This window comes from Tribolium castaneum, chromosome 7, assembly GCF_031307605.1.
Source record: "Tribolium castaneum strain GA2 chromosome 7, icTriCast1.1, whole genome shotgun sequence".
In the NCBI taxonomy this organism is placed as follows: Eukaryota; Metazoa; Arthropoda; class Insecta; order Coleoptera; family Tenebrionidae; genus Tribolium; species Tribolium castaneum.
Genome location: NC_087400.1, coordinates 7,587,591 through 7,604,877, shown reverse-complemented (window position 1 = coordinate 7,604,877; position 17,287 = coordinate 7,587,591). Strand labels below are relative to the sequence as shown.

At 28.8% G+C, this 17,287-nt stretch overlaps 1 protein-coding gene across 1 annotated transcript in view; it reads left to right on the top strand.

Annotated features, from left to right (window-relative positions):
• Positions 1-1,238: 1,238 nt before the first annotated feature.
• The window catches only part of Sb (Stubble), a 66,140-nt gene continuing 50,091 nt past the window's right edge, over positions 1,239-17,287 (top strand). The window contains exons 1-2 of the mRNA XM_064357945.1: positions 1,239-1,495; positions 3,948-4,199. Of these exons, the coding sequence (XP_064214015.1) occupies positions 4,196-4,199 (4 nt within the window). The 5' untranslated portion in view covers positions 1,239-1,495; positions 3,948-4,195. The remainder of the gene's footprint in view (positions 1,496-3,947; positions 4,200-17,287) is intronic.

The window sequence follows — 17,287 nt, the reverse complement described above, 5'->3', positions numbered from 1 at the left end:
TAAAAAAAAACAATTATTTTAGCAGTAAAATATTGGAAAATAGTCATTTCTGTATTTGACTATTTTTGAAACATTTGTCTGTAAAAACGTGGTTAAATTTGAAAAGTTAAATGAGCATGGTACCACAAGCAAATTATTTATAGTAAAATTATATTATGGATACTAATGGAAATAATTGAACTATGTACTATCAAAATATGTTACTTAACAAAAATTAAAATTTATGTTTTTGACTATTGTTAAAATGAGTAGTAAGAGGCTATCTAATTACCGGCCTGATATTTTGGAGAAGATTATTAGTTAAAAAAAACAAATTATTTTAGCAGTAAAATACTAGAAAATAGTCATTTTTGTATTTGATAATTTTTGATACATTTTTCTCTACAAATTGATTAAAAGTACCACAAGTAAACTATTTATGTTAAAATTGTATTAGGGATAAAAACTGAAGTTTTTGTTATTGACTGTTTTTGACTTCAGAAAATTTGAAATTACCATCGAAAATTTTGTTTTTGATTATTATTCTAATAAAAAATGACAAAAAATATTATAGGCGAAGGAAAAGCTTTTTGGAATTCTAAATTGGTAATAAAAATACAACCAATTATTGTTCAAGTTTATTGAAAAGAACTGTTAAAAGGCCGCGAAAACATCTCAAAAATGCGGTATAGTACAAGATCCTGCACACGACTGGTTCGATAAAGAGTAGGATGTGCTCGCGATGTATATCAGCGATGCCGCTACAGATAAGTGTGCGAAAGAAAGTTTCGCATTATTATAGCTGCACTTCGCCCATGGTCAATCGCAAACAAAGCCCAATTCCCATCAATACCATTAAAATAACCCTTGAGCCACTGACATAAAACAATCCGGGACCCAAATAAACGGAGGATTTATGGTGAAAGTACCATAACCGAATTCTTTAATGAGCCACAATGCACGATCAATCACTCCCTACATTAAAAAATCGATCAGCTCTTCGGCGCTAAAAAGCGTGTAATTGGTGGTAATTCAGGTCCAAGACTGACCACAGACAAGGAATTTTTTGGGCGTGAATCCAAACACAAATAATTCATAATCATCCAAATTTATTTCACACTCTATCCATATTTTACAATTAAGTCAAGCGCAAACCCGTTTTTCCGAGATGATGGATCGTCTATCAGGCGTTTACGTCTGTGTTTCCAGTCCGGAGGACGAGAGCGGTGCGTTTGAGGCGATTGTGGCCGGAAGGTGCAAAAGCGCCGCTGAAGATGCCTCCGACGTTATCATACGGCACAAAGGGTGTCTGGGAGAGAGTTTCCAGTGACCCACTTGTCTGCAAGATGTATGCCATGGAAGTGCTCTTTCAAGCAGTCGGTAGCTGATTGTCGTCGCGCGCGCCGCGAGATCTTTCACCGGCGGTTACTTTACTTCGGACTCGTGCTAACACCCAGTGAGATGCAGGTGCAGGTGGATGGTGGAGAAATGGTGCGGGTGTGAACGACTCAAATCGGTGAGTTGAGAGCGAAATTGGAAAAAATCGAAAAAAATTTTTTTTTTTAATTTATCATAGAGAGAAGGGCAGGTATGAAGTTTACTGTTTTGTTGAAGAAGTTAGAAAAAAAACAATAATAGAAAATTTATTTACAAACTGAATCCAAAATAATGTGAAAAAATAACAAAAAAATTGCTAGGTAGAAAAGTCACTGTTTTAAAAGATTTTAATTGCTAATCGAAAATGGGATATTATTCAATTTTAAGAAAATTTATTATTATTATTATTATTATTATTATTATTATTATTTATTATTATTATTATTAGTATTATTAATTTGTTATATCCTGAACTACATCTTGAGAAAAGATGTATATGTGTAATTAAAAAAATATATTATATTATTATTATATTAAAACTTTTTTATGAACTACAAACAGGTACTTTTAAATGATGATAAAACAATTTTGTATCAATTTGTCTTTGAAAACAAACGTATTTGGTTGCACTTAAGAAAATTTAAAAAATACTCTACAATTGACTAACCCTGTATATAATTTACTCACGTTCATAGCCGATAAACCCATAAATTTTTGAGAAACTGATAATAACATAATAATTTATTATGTGAATAATAATTTTTGTGCTAGTTCTTTATGTAATGTTCTTTTAGTTCCTTATGTAATCGTTACATTTTACCACATTTTCAAAAATTACATTAATAGTTTTTGAACAGTGCGGTTATTTTCAAATTTTGTTAAATGACAACAAACTTTTTTTAATGTTTTTTGATAGGTGCAGTCACGTTCAAAAAGAATGACATTCCTAAAACAGCGGCAACAAACCTTTCGATGTGATACAGTTAATGTGGACTTTTTACTAGTTAATAAACTAACTGGATATTGTGTAAACTAGCAGGACAGTAAACTAACTAACTAAAGTGTAAACTAACCTGTTTGTTGAAATTTATGACCTAAAATATTTTAATCGGACTTTTGCTACTAGCCTGTTTGGTAGGGGTGTCATTCTTTTTTATCGTGACTGTACATTCTTTTGTCTTTCTGGTAAATACAAAAAATGTTTTTATTTTTGCTGCTATGCTGTATTTAATCTTTAAAAAAGTCTTGGGTGTGTATGATTAATATATTTATCTTAACTTTTTTTATTATTTTCTCATTTCGAAATTATTTTTTGTATTTTTTATATTTATTAGAAAGATAAAAATCAATCAAAAACACCATCTAATAATTTATTATTATTTTTGTTTTTTAAATTTTATGTTGTGTTGTCGGGCTTTAATTATTAAAAAACATATACATAAAACAAAAGTTTTTATAAAATAAGGAAAAAAGCTATTTTTTATGTAGAATTAATATACAAACTGAACCAAAAGTAACGCACAAATTTTATATCTATGTTATTGGTCAGGTCAGGTCTGATCAGGTCAGGTCATATTTTTGTTACTGGTTATTTAAAAAAAATGCTCGAACTAATCGGTTTTACTTTTTCAAATGTATTATTTTGACATAATATTTGACGACAATTAGGACGTCATTCGTTTTTTATTCTGTTTGCTGTTTTAGAAAAGAACACATCTTTCTTTTTCTGATAATAACAAAAAAAATTAAAATTAAAAATTATTCCGTATAAAATAAAGCAAGGACAAAAAATACATCTGTTTGAGTAATACTTTCGTTAACTTTTAAAATTTTTTTAATGTATGTTATTAATTTTTTTGCTTTATTTTTGATTTTTTTATACCTAGCAGAAAGATACAAATGTGTACTGTCTAATCAAAAATGTCACTGTGTTGTCAAAATGTATTATAAAAAAATTAAATCTAACTGTTCGAAGATTTTTTTGAAAAATAATTTGCAACAAAGACAAGAATTTTGTGCATCACTTTTGGTTCAGTCTGTACATTTATGCATAATTATTTTATTTTATAATACTTTTATTTATAATTTATTTTTTGAATTTTTTATATTCATTGGACAGATAAAAAAATTCAAAGGCAGTAAAAAAATTTTGGTTGGCATTTCAAAAAATTTAAAATAATATTTACAAATTCAAAATTGATTATTGTGTAACAACTTAAAATGTAATGGTTGTAAAACGTTGTTGCTAAATATGAGAACACTGCAAATACTTTAAATTATTTAATAAAATAATGTAAGTTCAATCTGTCGTATTTAAGTAATTAAAATTATTTTTTTTATTTTATTACTGTATCTTAATTGCTTAGAATTGCTTACACACACAAGAATTGTTCTTGACGCGGATCAATTTTTTTATACAAATAAAATTTTTTAAACATTCCTGCCCCTCTATAATTTACTTTAAGCTATTTTGATTTGCGAAAATTTCGTAAAAAAAATTGTTGCTTCTGTAAATTTAGACAATTTTGCAAAATGTGACAAAGCCCTCATTTCATCTCGACGTTATTAAGAGCGATCCACTTATTTTTTAGGTGTAGCTGTCAGTGCGAGATAATAAATTGCTCAAGAGCTCCTCATGAATGAAACAGCAGTGGCGGCGCGTCTTAGCATTTGATGCAACAATAAAATCGTTTACAACAATAATAAAGTTAAGTGATGTTTAACGTGCGATTCGCTCTCTAACTGTTACTGCGCGGGTGACAATTTGTGCTTTGTTTGACAGTTAATTATAGTGCGAATGGATTGTCGTGGAGTTACATTGTGGTAGATAGAGGACTTAATGGGTAAGTGCTGGTTGGAGTCGGATTAAGTAATTAATGCGATTATGCTAATCACGAGGCGGACACTTAATTGCTACTCAAGTCACTTTTTCGATGATTTATTTTACGAAACGTTAGAATAGGATTAAGTAAAATTGAAATTTTCGCACATCAATCATTTGGAAATTGCTGGGTTTGTTTGTCGTCTTCATTTTCTCTCAGAGAAATAAAATAACAACTTTATGACGAATCAAAACACATTTTTGTGGAAATTTGTTTATTGCTAGATTGGAATTTTTAATTGGCGGATCTGCGCGAAGCTCGCGAAAGGGTGACCTCCATATAATTGTTTTTAATTTCAATATTTGCGTTTTACATGAAATTAGATATAAGGAAAGTTATTAGTGACGAACTTTAGTTTCACTTTTATGCCGGCTATTGGTGATTCAAATAATGTGAATCATTGTAGTGACAAAAATTTAGACTTTCATTTTCAGTGAAGGAAACAAAACTGACAACTGTCTATAAACAGATTTTTTTTGTTAAAACACGTCCAAGCTCATTCATTATTAGACGAGAAAATGGGAGCAACGGTAAAAATCTACTAAAAAGGACAAGCGAAATAAAAAAAATGTATAAATTTTGAAACATAGATAAAAATGTCAAAAACAGAAAGAGTTATACTAGTTACTGTCAGATAGAAAATTAGGAATCACTGTTTTAAATAAAGTTGTTAAAAACGTTTGAAATACAAAAATGTTTGTATTTAACGACAAAATAATACACAAGATTCTAAACAGAAATTTTTTATTCTTGTTATGGGAAAGAGAAGTAACACATAAAATAACACTAAAATCAAAATAGATGGTAAGTATTAGACAATAATTAATATCAAATAAGATATTAATAGTGATAAACAAGTCAGGAAGCATTTAAGAAATTTACAAAATTAAAACAAAGCTTTTGTACTTGAGTTTTTTCTAGACTTTTTCAAAATATGTCAAAAACAAAACTATTGTAGTCATTAAGTGGTATAGCAGTTGAAAAACAGAAAATAAAGTGGTTTCATAATAGCAGTTTACTTTCCAAAGAGCGGTAACTAATAGAGAGATACAATAAGTGTCAAGAACAAAGTAATTGTATTGATAATTGTCAAATAAAAATTGAAAGTGTCAAGAAGTACTAATCTGAACAAAACTGTTAAAACCTGAACTATGATGGACTACAGCTAGGAGACGAAACGAGATACAAATATTTTGTACCTAAAAAAAATAGTACGACAGAGTAAAATGAGGGCGCTTCGAACGTTATAACGTCTCAGTGACAAATCGTTATAACTTTAAATTAAATTCAACCAATTCACTAACTATTTGGAAAAAAATGCAGAATTATTGCACTTTGCATCCTCCACAAACTGAGAAAAGCTAACGACTAAAATTTTTATAAGAAAAATGAGAAAAAAATTATTTAAATTTTAAAATTTGCGTTTGACCTGTATTTTCCAAAACGCTGCGAATACGGTTTAAGATACAAGAAAAATGTTTAGAAGAAAGTTGTAGAGAATTAAATTTTCTTTAAAAAAGTCAGCGGTACCATGTCTTTATCTTCAACGGTTTACGCCGTGAAGACGCTCAAGTGACGGATTTCCTTCATTTTGCCGGTTGTCAAGTATTGGAAAGTAAATTTACACCTAAACCGTTGAACATAGAAATATGGTGTCGCGGACTTTTTTGTAGAAAATTTAATTCTCTACAACTCCATTCTTTACGTTGTTTAATATCTTTAGCCGTATTCGCAGCGTTTTGATAAAAGGGCGATATCAATATCAATTAAAATTATCAATTTGTGTTCTGCCTGATATTTTTGCAAACGTAGCGAATACGGTTGAAGATACAAAAACGTGTAAAAAACGAGGTTGTAGAGAATTAAATTTTCTACAAAAAAGTCCGCGACACCATACATCTATCTTCAACGGTTTAGGTATAAATTCACTTTCCAATACTTGTCCACCGGCAAAATGAAGGAAATCCGTCGATTGAGCGTCTTTGAATGACTTTGGGGCTTAAATTGTTGAAGATAGGGATATGGTCTTGCGGACTTTTTTAAAGCAAATTCAATTCTCTACAACTTTCTTTCTGACATTTTTCTTGTATCTGTAACCGTATTCGCAGCGTTTTGAAAAATATGGAACAGAGTGCACATTGATGAATGTTTGAAATGTTTTTAAATATAGTCCAAGATAAAATTTTTGCGTTATTTTTATCTCTTACTATTGAGAATTTGATGCTCTATTTAACTGTATTTTTTTATTCGCCTTGTGTTAACCTTTATTTAATTACAACTATTTTTATAAATTCATTGCTCGGTAATGGAACAACTGCGCCTCTGGTGACGATAACGGAACTATCGAGGACGGGGACGATTTATTTGTACGTCGTTTCACATCCTTAGTTTTAGATATCCGTAGCCTGCACAATTAAAACAAATAACTCGTGTTTAAGTTGTCAAGAAGAAAATTCATTTAAAAAATAATAAATAGACAAAATATAAAAAATCTAAAACGGAAGTATTTGTTTTTGACTTTCGTTTAATAAGAAGAGATAAGTTGACACTAACGAGTAAAGAACAAATTTTTTATTTTGCGTCATAGTCATAAATACACAAAACAATAAGATGCTTTGAAAAAGTCTGTAAAATTAGTTTCTATGAATATAAAGTAGACAGGTTTTATGACTAGATTGAGAATTTATGTTTCAAGATGTGTAGATTCTGACCCATATTTGGTGATAATAATTCGGTAGAGAGATAAACCGTCGTCTTAATTATCTCATCATCCGGAACAAGTCTATAGGACGAGAAAAACAAAATTATTAAAATTTGTAATCACCGAATGAATTTCTTCTTTTGTTGGCCGCTTCTTGTATGTCATGCCCGCCCGAAATTCGGTTAATATCCTCAATTATAATTACATATGTTGCTTTTAACCTGATTGTATGAATCAGTTACACTTAACAACTACATGCATAATCACAGGTCTCACATGAAATCGTATGACCCAATTAACATAAGCATTACTTAACTTCCAGAGCGTGATCTTTTGGCCAAAACTGGTCAAAATCGAAGCGTTCTAGTTAAATAGCCAAAAATGACCACAACCCCTTTTCGCTCCACTTGGTCCTCTAATAGAAAAATCAAGCTATTGAAGTTTGTTAAAATCGCCTCAACCATCCATAAAAAAAATAAATCTACTTGTTTGAGAATTTTTTTGAAGAATTATTTGTAACAAAGAAATGAATTTTGTGAGTTACTTTTGGTTCAGTTTGTATATGTAAAAATAGAGCTATTGAAGTTGGTCAAAATCGCCTCAACCATCCATAAAATAATGCATAATTTTGATTGAAACGATTGGAAAGTGGAAGAGCGACAAGGGACCTGTTAGAAAGCTGCGAAGATAATAAGAGTAAAAATTCGCCAAAGATGCCTCCAGCTCGCAGCGAAATAGAAGATTAATTTTGAAATTGATTCGTCTCAAATGCTGTAATTTCAATAATTGATTAAACTTTCTTAATAAAAAGCAATCAATGATTTTTTCAGTTATTGAGCAACAGTTTGTCGTTTATTTGTCGTTCCGCTTCTTGGCTCGTAATTAATTAGCATATCTTGTGAATGAGTAAATTTTTCCCAACAATTCGAAACGCACGTAGAGTTTTTTCACGTTAATTGGCCAGTTTGAGCTTTATTATCATAATAATTTATTTATGGTACACACGGTGCTATTAAATGAAAATAAATATCAACTATCAAAATTGATAAATGGCTCGCTTAAGTATGATAATTAATGTTTTGCCCGTTTTGATTGGTAAATGACCGAGTCGAAATTTGATGAATCGTCCAGGTTTTCGTAAATTCGGACAAGGTGTTATTAGGTGATTTATCAATGGTAATTTGAAGAAAGTATCAAAAACACGCAGAATCAACTCAAGTGTGAAGCTCTAACTAACCGGAAATCATACAAAATTAGAAAAATCATAATTATTGATCTGTCAGCAGCTAGCGTAATAATTTACAAACACAATTAAAAAAACCGTTACGGCCGATTGTATCTCCCCAAAAAAACGATTTCGGGGGGCGGTGGGAGTGTCCCCCATAAAAACCCAATTACTTTTCCTCTTCCCATCGGTTGTAAAAGAAATTTACGTCCCGCATTTGCAACAAAGTCACTCAAAGTCATAATACGCTTTAATTGGCCCCTAAATCAGACGGAGGTATTCCACACCGATTTACTTTCTAGTAGCGTCGTGTGTGGCCAAAAAATAGAATTTCTGATTGATTTCTATGACGGATTTCTCCGACTTTTTCGATATTTTCTCTACGCACTTGTCGGTAATTGTCGCCACATATGTAATTGTAAAACACGCCACTTGTGAGAGAAAACTGCGACAAACGTGCGGAATTACAATTTCTTTGCGAATTAATCGGCGCGATTGTGAGGTTTTTTGCGGTTGTGGAAAGCATCTGCAATTCCAATTAAATTTTACTTCGATGAACTTTTACGGAGGAAAAGATTTTATCGGGTCACAGGAGGATTTTCTAGAGTGTTGTGTGCTTAGGGGATTTTTTGAGCGAGAGATGAAAGTGTGTTTAGGAATCTCACAGATGCGAAAAAATTTAGTTAACATAAAATTATGGCCGGAGAAATGTGGAATTTATTTATGGGGTTCGGGGGAAAGTCCGAGATTAAAACTTAGAATTTTAATGGGGACTTAAATACTAGGATGCAACACGACGTACAATAAAACGTCGCTCTTGTTGTTAGTTTTATGAGCGTCGCTAGATGGAGCCGAAATACGTTGTTTAGTACAAGACAACAAAAAAGCTAGATCAAGCATTAAATTCTCAATTGCAAATAATGATGTTAATGCAAACATTTTATCGGAAAATTAGTTATTTTTTTACCAATTCGTGCACCGTTCTATTACTTTTACAACGCTGCAAATAGGGTTGGACATACAAAAAAAATGTAAGAAACAAAATTGTAGAGAATTAAATTGTCTTTAAAAAAGTCAGCGAATCCATATTTTTATCTTTAACAGTTTAAGCTTAAATACCCTTAAAGACGTGTTGCTCTGGCTTTCAACCACGTGTAAAAATGAAAAGAATCCGTCAGGTCTTAAAACTTTTTTGTAGAAAATTTGATTTTCTACAACTGTGCTTAGATATTTCTTGTGTTTTGAACGGTATTTGCAAATTTTAAAATTTTAGTATTGTTTTCTCATGTTTGTCGTGGAATTCATCAGTTTTTTCAATTTATGACGTATTTGCTTTTATCAATTTCTTTTTCTATTTAATTAAAATTTTATAATAAACTATTAACATCTTAGTTAATTTTTTATTGGGTTGATATAATTCGTTCTTAATATTTTTTAGAAACAATAAATTAATTTTTTTTATTACTTTTTTTTTAAGTTTTATACAGCGTTTTAGGGAATGGTTTAGCAAAAAATTAAAGGTAAATAGAGAATGGCAAGACAAATAGATTATGCAAAATTTATGTAAATCAAAAATGCATAGTTCTTTTTTAAAATCATTCTGAAATTAAAGTCCCAAATTTTGAGAACCGCTGAACTAGAATTACAAAAATTAGAGTAATTTTTAATATTATTGACAAAACAGTAGACGTAAAATAACTTTTTAGTCCACTACATTATTCTTCAATTTCAGTTTGTGTTTCATTATTAAATTTTACGAAAAAAAAAACAAAAATATTTTGCCAGGACCGATATTTGAATCTCCAACACAAATTAACATGTTAGCCACAATTTTGAAAAATTTTCAAAACGCCTACACGCTACTATCTCATAATTTTGTTTAATAAAAAAATTAACTGCTAATAAACCACCATAACCTACACAGTGGTTCTCAACAGTTGGGTTAATAAAAATTTTTGAAAAAAGTACGCACTTTTTGGGAAAATGATGTAAGGGTTTTTAACTCGTCTGATCATGACAAATTCACATACGAAATATTGCTAGGTCATTCCCTAACATCCTGTAGATATTTTCAGAATTTTTTTAAACTTTTTAATGTAGCGCCAATTCAAAATCTTCTTTTTAAAGTTTTCGACTTTTAGTCATTTTTTACTTTACCATATAAGTTTAGAAAAATTGTATCAGAAGTTTTAAGTTTTAACAGTACCTAGTTTTTTTTATAGAATTTTGTAATTTTTAGATTTATCTCAAGATTTTTTTTATAAATTGTTCTTGCGTTCTCCGGTTTCATGATTTTAAATTCCTGTTTTCTAACGTATATGAAGATTCTGATTTTTGTATAAAAATTTTGGTTTCAACAAAGACTTATGTATTTTGAATTTTTTACTTTTCAATATCTATCTCAGTTTTTATATTTTTAACACTTTTTTTACCGCTTTCTTAACAATTAAAAATTTTGGGATGTCCAATTGAGTTATTTTTTTTATTCTTGCTACATTAATCTTTCTTTACTTCTTATAGGATAAAAAATGAAATGAAAAATTTCGAGTTTTTTTTCATTTTTTATATTGTATATTAATTTTTCGAATTTTAGTAATTATTTCATAATTCTTTTTTTAGGTTCTGCAATTTTAAGATTTTTAACTGCTGCTTCACTGGAAATCCATATTTTTTTTATAAATTTTGAAATCAGTTGTGAATTTACTTATATTTTTTACTTTTTACCATCTCTCTCTCTTTTTAATTATTTTCGCTTTCTAGGTTTTGAAATCTTACGAGATCGCATTTAGTATTTTTTTTATTTTAACGATTGTTAACTTGTCGTTCATACTTATTTTTGTACTTTTTTGTATCTCATCTGTATCATTTATCTCAATTTGATTTTTTTATTTTTTTTTGTTTTTTATTATTAGGAATATTAGAAAATTGCATATAACCAAAATTTTACCTGAAGTTGCTAAATTGTTATTGTTTCTCTCAAAAAATTTTGGACTTTTCTGGAGATAAAAATATTGGTGAAATTAATAAAAAAAATTAATTTTAAAACAACAAATTTCTAGACATTTTTCTTCAAATCAGACCAGTTTTTATGTTATTATTGTTATTATTTTTAAACTTTGAGGTTGATGTAAACGACAAAGAAAAGAGCAAAATACCTAAAATTGGAGCTAATTAGGTATAAAAATAATTGTCTCTCCAGCTAATTGCAACATTGCCGAAATCAATCAAAAGTTTCACCAACAGGAAGCCCATTGCCAATATTCTCTCACGCGAACCAGATCAAGGTCCTGAAAATGCAGCCGACACACTTTTCCTCCCCAATTAGACGTCGATTAATTGCCGCACGAAATTCGAAATAATAAAAATGATCGAGTGATGGATGCGAGTGCAAAAAGTGGATCTCTGAGACGCTTTCTGTGATCTTAATGTGATAAATGAGCGAGACGTTGATCATAGAGAAGCTGTTAAGTCTCAGGGAGCCAGTCGTGAGGAATTATATCAATAACCGGACGATCAATCGATGAATAATTGATACAACAAGCCGCTCGTAAATTTTAACAAGCTGGAAAAATGCGAGCCAAATTTTTGTGGTGTGTTGCATTTATCGCCACTTTCTTTCAATCGGAAAATTTCAGCGACCTAATTTTTTCAAGTTTCTATTCTGTTCGTTATTTATAGAGGAAGTCATTCCGATTATTTTCCTTCTTCCTATAAATTTTGCTTTATTAAAATATTTGAACTAGTTTACACACTTGTGGTGTTTTGATGATTTATCATTTCAGGTGTTTGTAAGCCGCTTCGGGTTTCGGCCAAGTTGATCAATTTTTTATTTTGACACCAGGTGACAGTTAGTATCCATTTGCGACGATTTATTGCTCTATTCTCATTTTATTACTAGCGAAATACAAAATTGCTGAAACGTTAAAACGTTTGACATTTAAATAAATTCAGGGATTTGACGCTAATTAATTTCGTCGAAAATTAACATTTCTTCTAAATGTTAACGGTCAAGTATTAAAAAAAGAATTTAAATTCGTTTTGTCTTCAAATCCAAAAAAAAAATTAGAACAGAACTGTAAAAAACGTTAATTTATTTTATTTAGGAAGTACTTAAGTTTTGTTATTTCAACTTTACTGACATTTTAGGATCGTTGAGACGTTTCGTCACTTTGAGAGAAGATCAGGACTTGAAAATGCATTAATAAAATAAATAAAATAATAAAAATACAAAATAATATAATATAATTTATATAATAATAAAAATAAAAATGTGCTGAAGGACTTTTTAGCTTGTTTTGTTTATGTAAAAAACTCAAAAACGTGTTTAAAAGCTTGGAAAGAATGGAATAACTTTTTTCTATCAGTGTTTGTTATTTTTTAATTTATTTTTGACGAAATTTTTCAGGCAAAGTGACACCAGTTGCATTTAGTTTTTGTGTTTTTGAAATGTGTTTTGACAAATTCTTAAAAAATGAATTAGTTTTAGGTTCAAAGACGATCTAAATTAACCGAAATAAGATAAAATTAATATCAATTTTAATCAAATTTGGTGATTTTTTAGCCAGTTCTAGCGACATGTTTCTAGAGAAAAAATTTCGTATGTTAACCATTTAAAAAAGTAAAAATTAAAAATTATTTTGGCAAAATTTTTTAGTTTTTGGTTTGTTTTTTGTTTTAACTTAAAAATTTTAAATCAAAAACAGAACATCATTTTTCGTCCTACTTTGAAAACATTTTTTTTCAAAAACTTACTAAATCAACAGTTTTCATTTATTTTGTGATTCTTAAGTAATTTTTGTCAAGTTTATGTGAAATAGTTTAGATTCAACCTAAAAAAAGATAGGATAACATGAATTTCGATCATACCAGGTAAACTTTCATCAACTTTTAGGTGAATTTAAAAAATCTTTTAACTTAAAACGATGCGAGAAAAACTACTAAAATACACCCATTTTTCCATAATTCTGTTTATAACAAAATTTTACGAAATAATTGCTGAAAAATGTGCACAAAAAAAAACAATTTTTAGTTTATTTTGGTTAAAAAAAATTGTGATTTTAGCATTAAAACGAACATAAGTGCTCAAGAAATTACTTTTGGGCAAAATGTACAAGGTGCATCAGAAATACATGTCTTAATTTTAACAAGTAACAGATCTCAACAAATAAAACATTTTTTCTATAAGACAAATAAGAATTTCGCAAAACGTTATATAGAAAAGTTGTTTTATTTGATGAGTTTTTTTACGTGGTAAAATTACCACACGTATTTCTGATACACCCTGTATTGTTGTAAAAAGATGAAAAAAATGAATATCGTTATCTTAAAAGCTTGTTGAAATAATCTAATTTTCATCCATTTTTCGCGAAATTTTTCTAAAAAAAACGTTAGTTTTTATTTCAAAAACATTTTTAAGTAGTCGAAAAATGTAGAATTTACACAATGTTTTGTCCAACTTAGTACAATTACAAAAAAAATTGTGTTTTAAAACGAGCTAAAACAATTGAAACAAATTAAATACAGCATAGTTTTTTTTTTCAAAAAATTCACTAAATCGCACAAAGTAAATTAAAATAACATCTATTTGTATAAAATTTCATGATTTTCCAGAGAGTTTTAGTAAAATTAACAGGAAAATTTTTGCTTTGATATCAAAAATGTGTTTTAGACGATTTCAAGTCCAAAAATTTTGCAACATATTTAAACTTAAAATTGTAACTCAAAAACGACATTATTTTCAAGCAAATAATGTGTTCAGCTTATTGTGACAAATTTTTGTTTAAAAACGAACTAAATTGCAAGATTCTAACAGTTTCTATTTATTTTGTGATTCTGTGAACGTGTTTATGTATTCAAAAAATTGAAAATTTACATCATTTTCTCCCTAGTTTGGTAATAATATTAAAAAAAAATACCAAAAAAAGCAAGTGAATCAAATTAAATAAAATCGCAGGAAGTTAAAATAACACCTGTTTGTATAAAAGTTTTTGATTTTTCAGCGAGTGTTAGCAAAATGAAAAATGTTTTGCTTTGCTTTTAAAAAATGTGCTTAAAGCTCGAAAAAGACTAAAAGTAATACAATTTTCATTTCAATTTTGGTGATTTTACGACATGCGGTGTTTTCAATTTTTTTTAATGTAATGAACACTTTTCGCAAAATTCATACTTTAGACACGTGGTTTTATAATTTACACAAATGATTTCTCGAAGACTATTTCAGGTCAAGAGACATTTTATCAGCTTAGTTTTGTTGTTCTGGTTTTGATGTTAATTAATTGTCAATTATGATTTTTTCCATAAAAATAATAATGGTAAAATGAAGATGCAATCCCTGTTACGAAACTCAAATCGGTTCCACTTTTCCAGCTCTAAACAATCGTCACGTTAACAGTATTGCATGAACATTTTAATAAAAATTGTCGCAACAATGTCACGTCATTTCACTTTCACTCAATCCAAACACAAAAGAATTATATATTTTACAAATCAGAAACTTTTCTAAATTTCTTTTTAATGCGATAGTTGCTATCACGACCGGGTAATTGTCGGCTTATTCTGGTAATTGAATGGGGAGTTGGCGCATTAATTATGGATAGTGTGTAAGAATTTGCTAATAGTTTATCGGATGCTAGTAATTATATGGAATGTATGCGCATTTATTCCTGACAAATGATTTTTTCACGTGAGGTACACCTGATTTATAGGCTTGTTTAATCATGTGTAGGTTTCTGTAATTTCTGAGTTATTCGCAAGATGTGTGCGGGAGATAAGCGCGAGAAATGGCCTCGGTTTCGGGAAATCACCTGAACCAACCTGGCCACTCAATTAGTGCTAATTAAGTTAATTAGATAAGAGGGCTCTGTTTGACGAGTTAATTAATCGAAATCCGAATTTTCGTGTTAATACATTTTTGAGAATCAATTTTATGCTCGATAAAGATTGAGATTTTAATAATATCGGAATTAATTCAAAGCATTTAACTGTAAGAAACTGAAAATATTTACGCTATTCTACTTCAACCGATCGTATCTCGCATAATTTTGTAAATCAAATGAGGTATTTCACAAGCGAGTGATTCCAGAAGAATTATAATTAACTGTCGCAAAAACGGTTTTAATATGTCAAAAGTCGATTTTATTTCAAATGTTAATTAATTATCGAAATAATTTTCCACCTGTCTGGCCACATAAGTGGGACGAGTAAGTCACGACTTAGAGAAAAAAACGCCACAAATCGATCCAAAATTAATCTAGAACTAATTTGAATATCACATGTAATTTCGATTCTAATCTTGAAAAAAATCATCTCTGTTACAAGCCATTGTTTCGGAAGCTTTCTCTTATTGTTTTTAAATCGGATCATATTCTCGACATACAGGAGGTCTCAACAAGTACCACACCCTGATTTTTAGATTTTTGCAATTAATTTGTACATTCTTCGTCGAACAGAGAGAATTTAAAGTGTTTTCGTTTAATTGTTTCTTAATTTTTTACTACAATTATTATTTTTCCAGGTTTGACATTTAATAATAGCAAACAAAAAATTGAGAACAGTTTAAATCATAGAAGAAAAGAAAACAGAAAAAATAATACATTTAAAAAAGCCATAGAATAAAGCAAATAATAAAGATAAAGAAGATCGAAAATATGATAAAACAAAGAATAGCAAACAAAAAATAGGGAACAGAGAAAGGAGAGAGAATACAGGAATTTCTTATTCATTTTTATTTATTAAATTTTTTTTTGCTTTTTTTCTGTTTACGTTGAAACAAATTTATTTAACAAATTATGTCATATTTTTCTCTAAAAATTATTCTAAAGATATAAAAAAACACGTCAAACATCACAACCACTTCTAGATTTTTTTGGTATAAATTTTTTGGATAAAATTACCAAGTTTCGTTGATTTCTCGACTCAACAATTAGTCAATTTCGAGTTACATCACAAGGGAAGTTCGCCAAAGATTCAAAATTTAAAAGATCGATGAAATGGAAACAATTTCTTGTATAATTACTGTTTTTTTTGTCTGTTTCTAAAAATTATTATATTATATTATATTATTTCTGTATCTAAAAAATTGAACTTAAGAGGAAGCAGTGTAGAGAAGAAAAGAACACATTAAAAAATTAAAAAAAAAAAATAATAAAAATAAATAAGTAATTAAGAAACAAAGAATAGGAAACAGAAAATTGAAAACGGTATACTAAAGACTAGAAGAAAAGAGAACAGACAAAAAAAGACAACATCGTAAAAAAAAACTAAAAACAAAGAAAATAATAGAGTTAAAGAAGAGAGAATTGCGAACAAAAAATAGAGAACAGTGTTATTAACAGTGTATTTTTTCTTTTCTTTTTCAAAAATAGAGAAGAGTGAAAAGAGAGAAAATAAAGGACTTTTTTATTCATTTTTATTTATTAAATTTTTTTTGCTTTTTTTTTCCTGTTTACGTTAAAACAAATTTATTTAACAAATTATAACATGTTTTCTTCTAAAAATAATTCTAAAGATATAAAAAAATCGTCAAGAATCAGGATGCCAACCACTTCTAAATTTGTTGGTGTAAATTTTGTGGATCAAATTACACAGATTCGTTGATTTTTCGACTAAATAAGTCAATTTCGAGTCACATTACAAATGAAGTTTGTCAATGATTCAAAATTTGAAAGATCGTTTGATGAAATAGTATCCGTTTCTTGTATGTTTGCTGCTTTTTTGCCTTTCTTCTGTTTCTAAAAAATATTATATTATATTATATTATTTCTGTACTAAAAAAATTAACATAAGAGGAAGCAGTGTAGAGAAGAAAAGAACATAATCAAAAACCAAAAAAAAACGAAAACAATAAAAATAAATAAGAAATTAAGAAACAAAGAATAGGAAACAGAAAATTGAAAACAGTACACTAAAGACTAGAAGAAAAGAGAACAGACAAAAAAAGACAACATCGTAAAAAAACTAAAAACAAAGGAAATAATAGAGTTAAAGAAGAGATAATAACACCAAGAATAGCAAACAAAGAATAGAGAACAGTTTAAATCATAGTAGAGACGAGAACAGAAAAAATAATAAATTTAAAAAAGCCATACAACGAAGAAAATAATAAAGATAAAGAAGGTCAAAAAT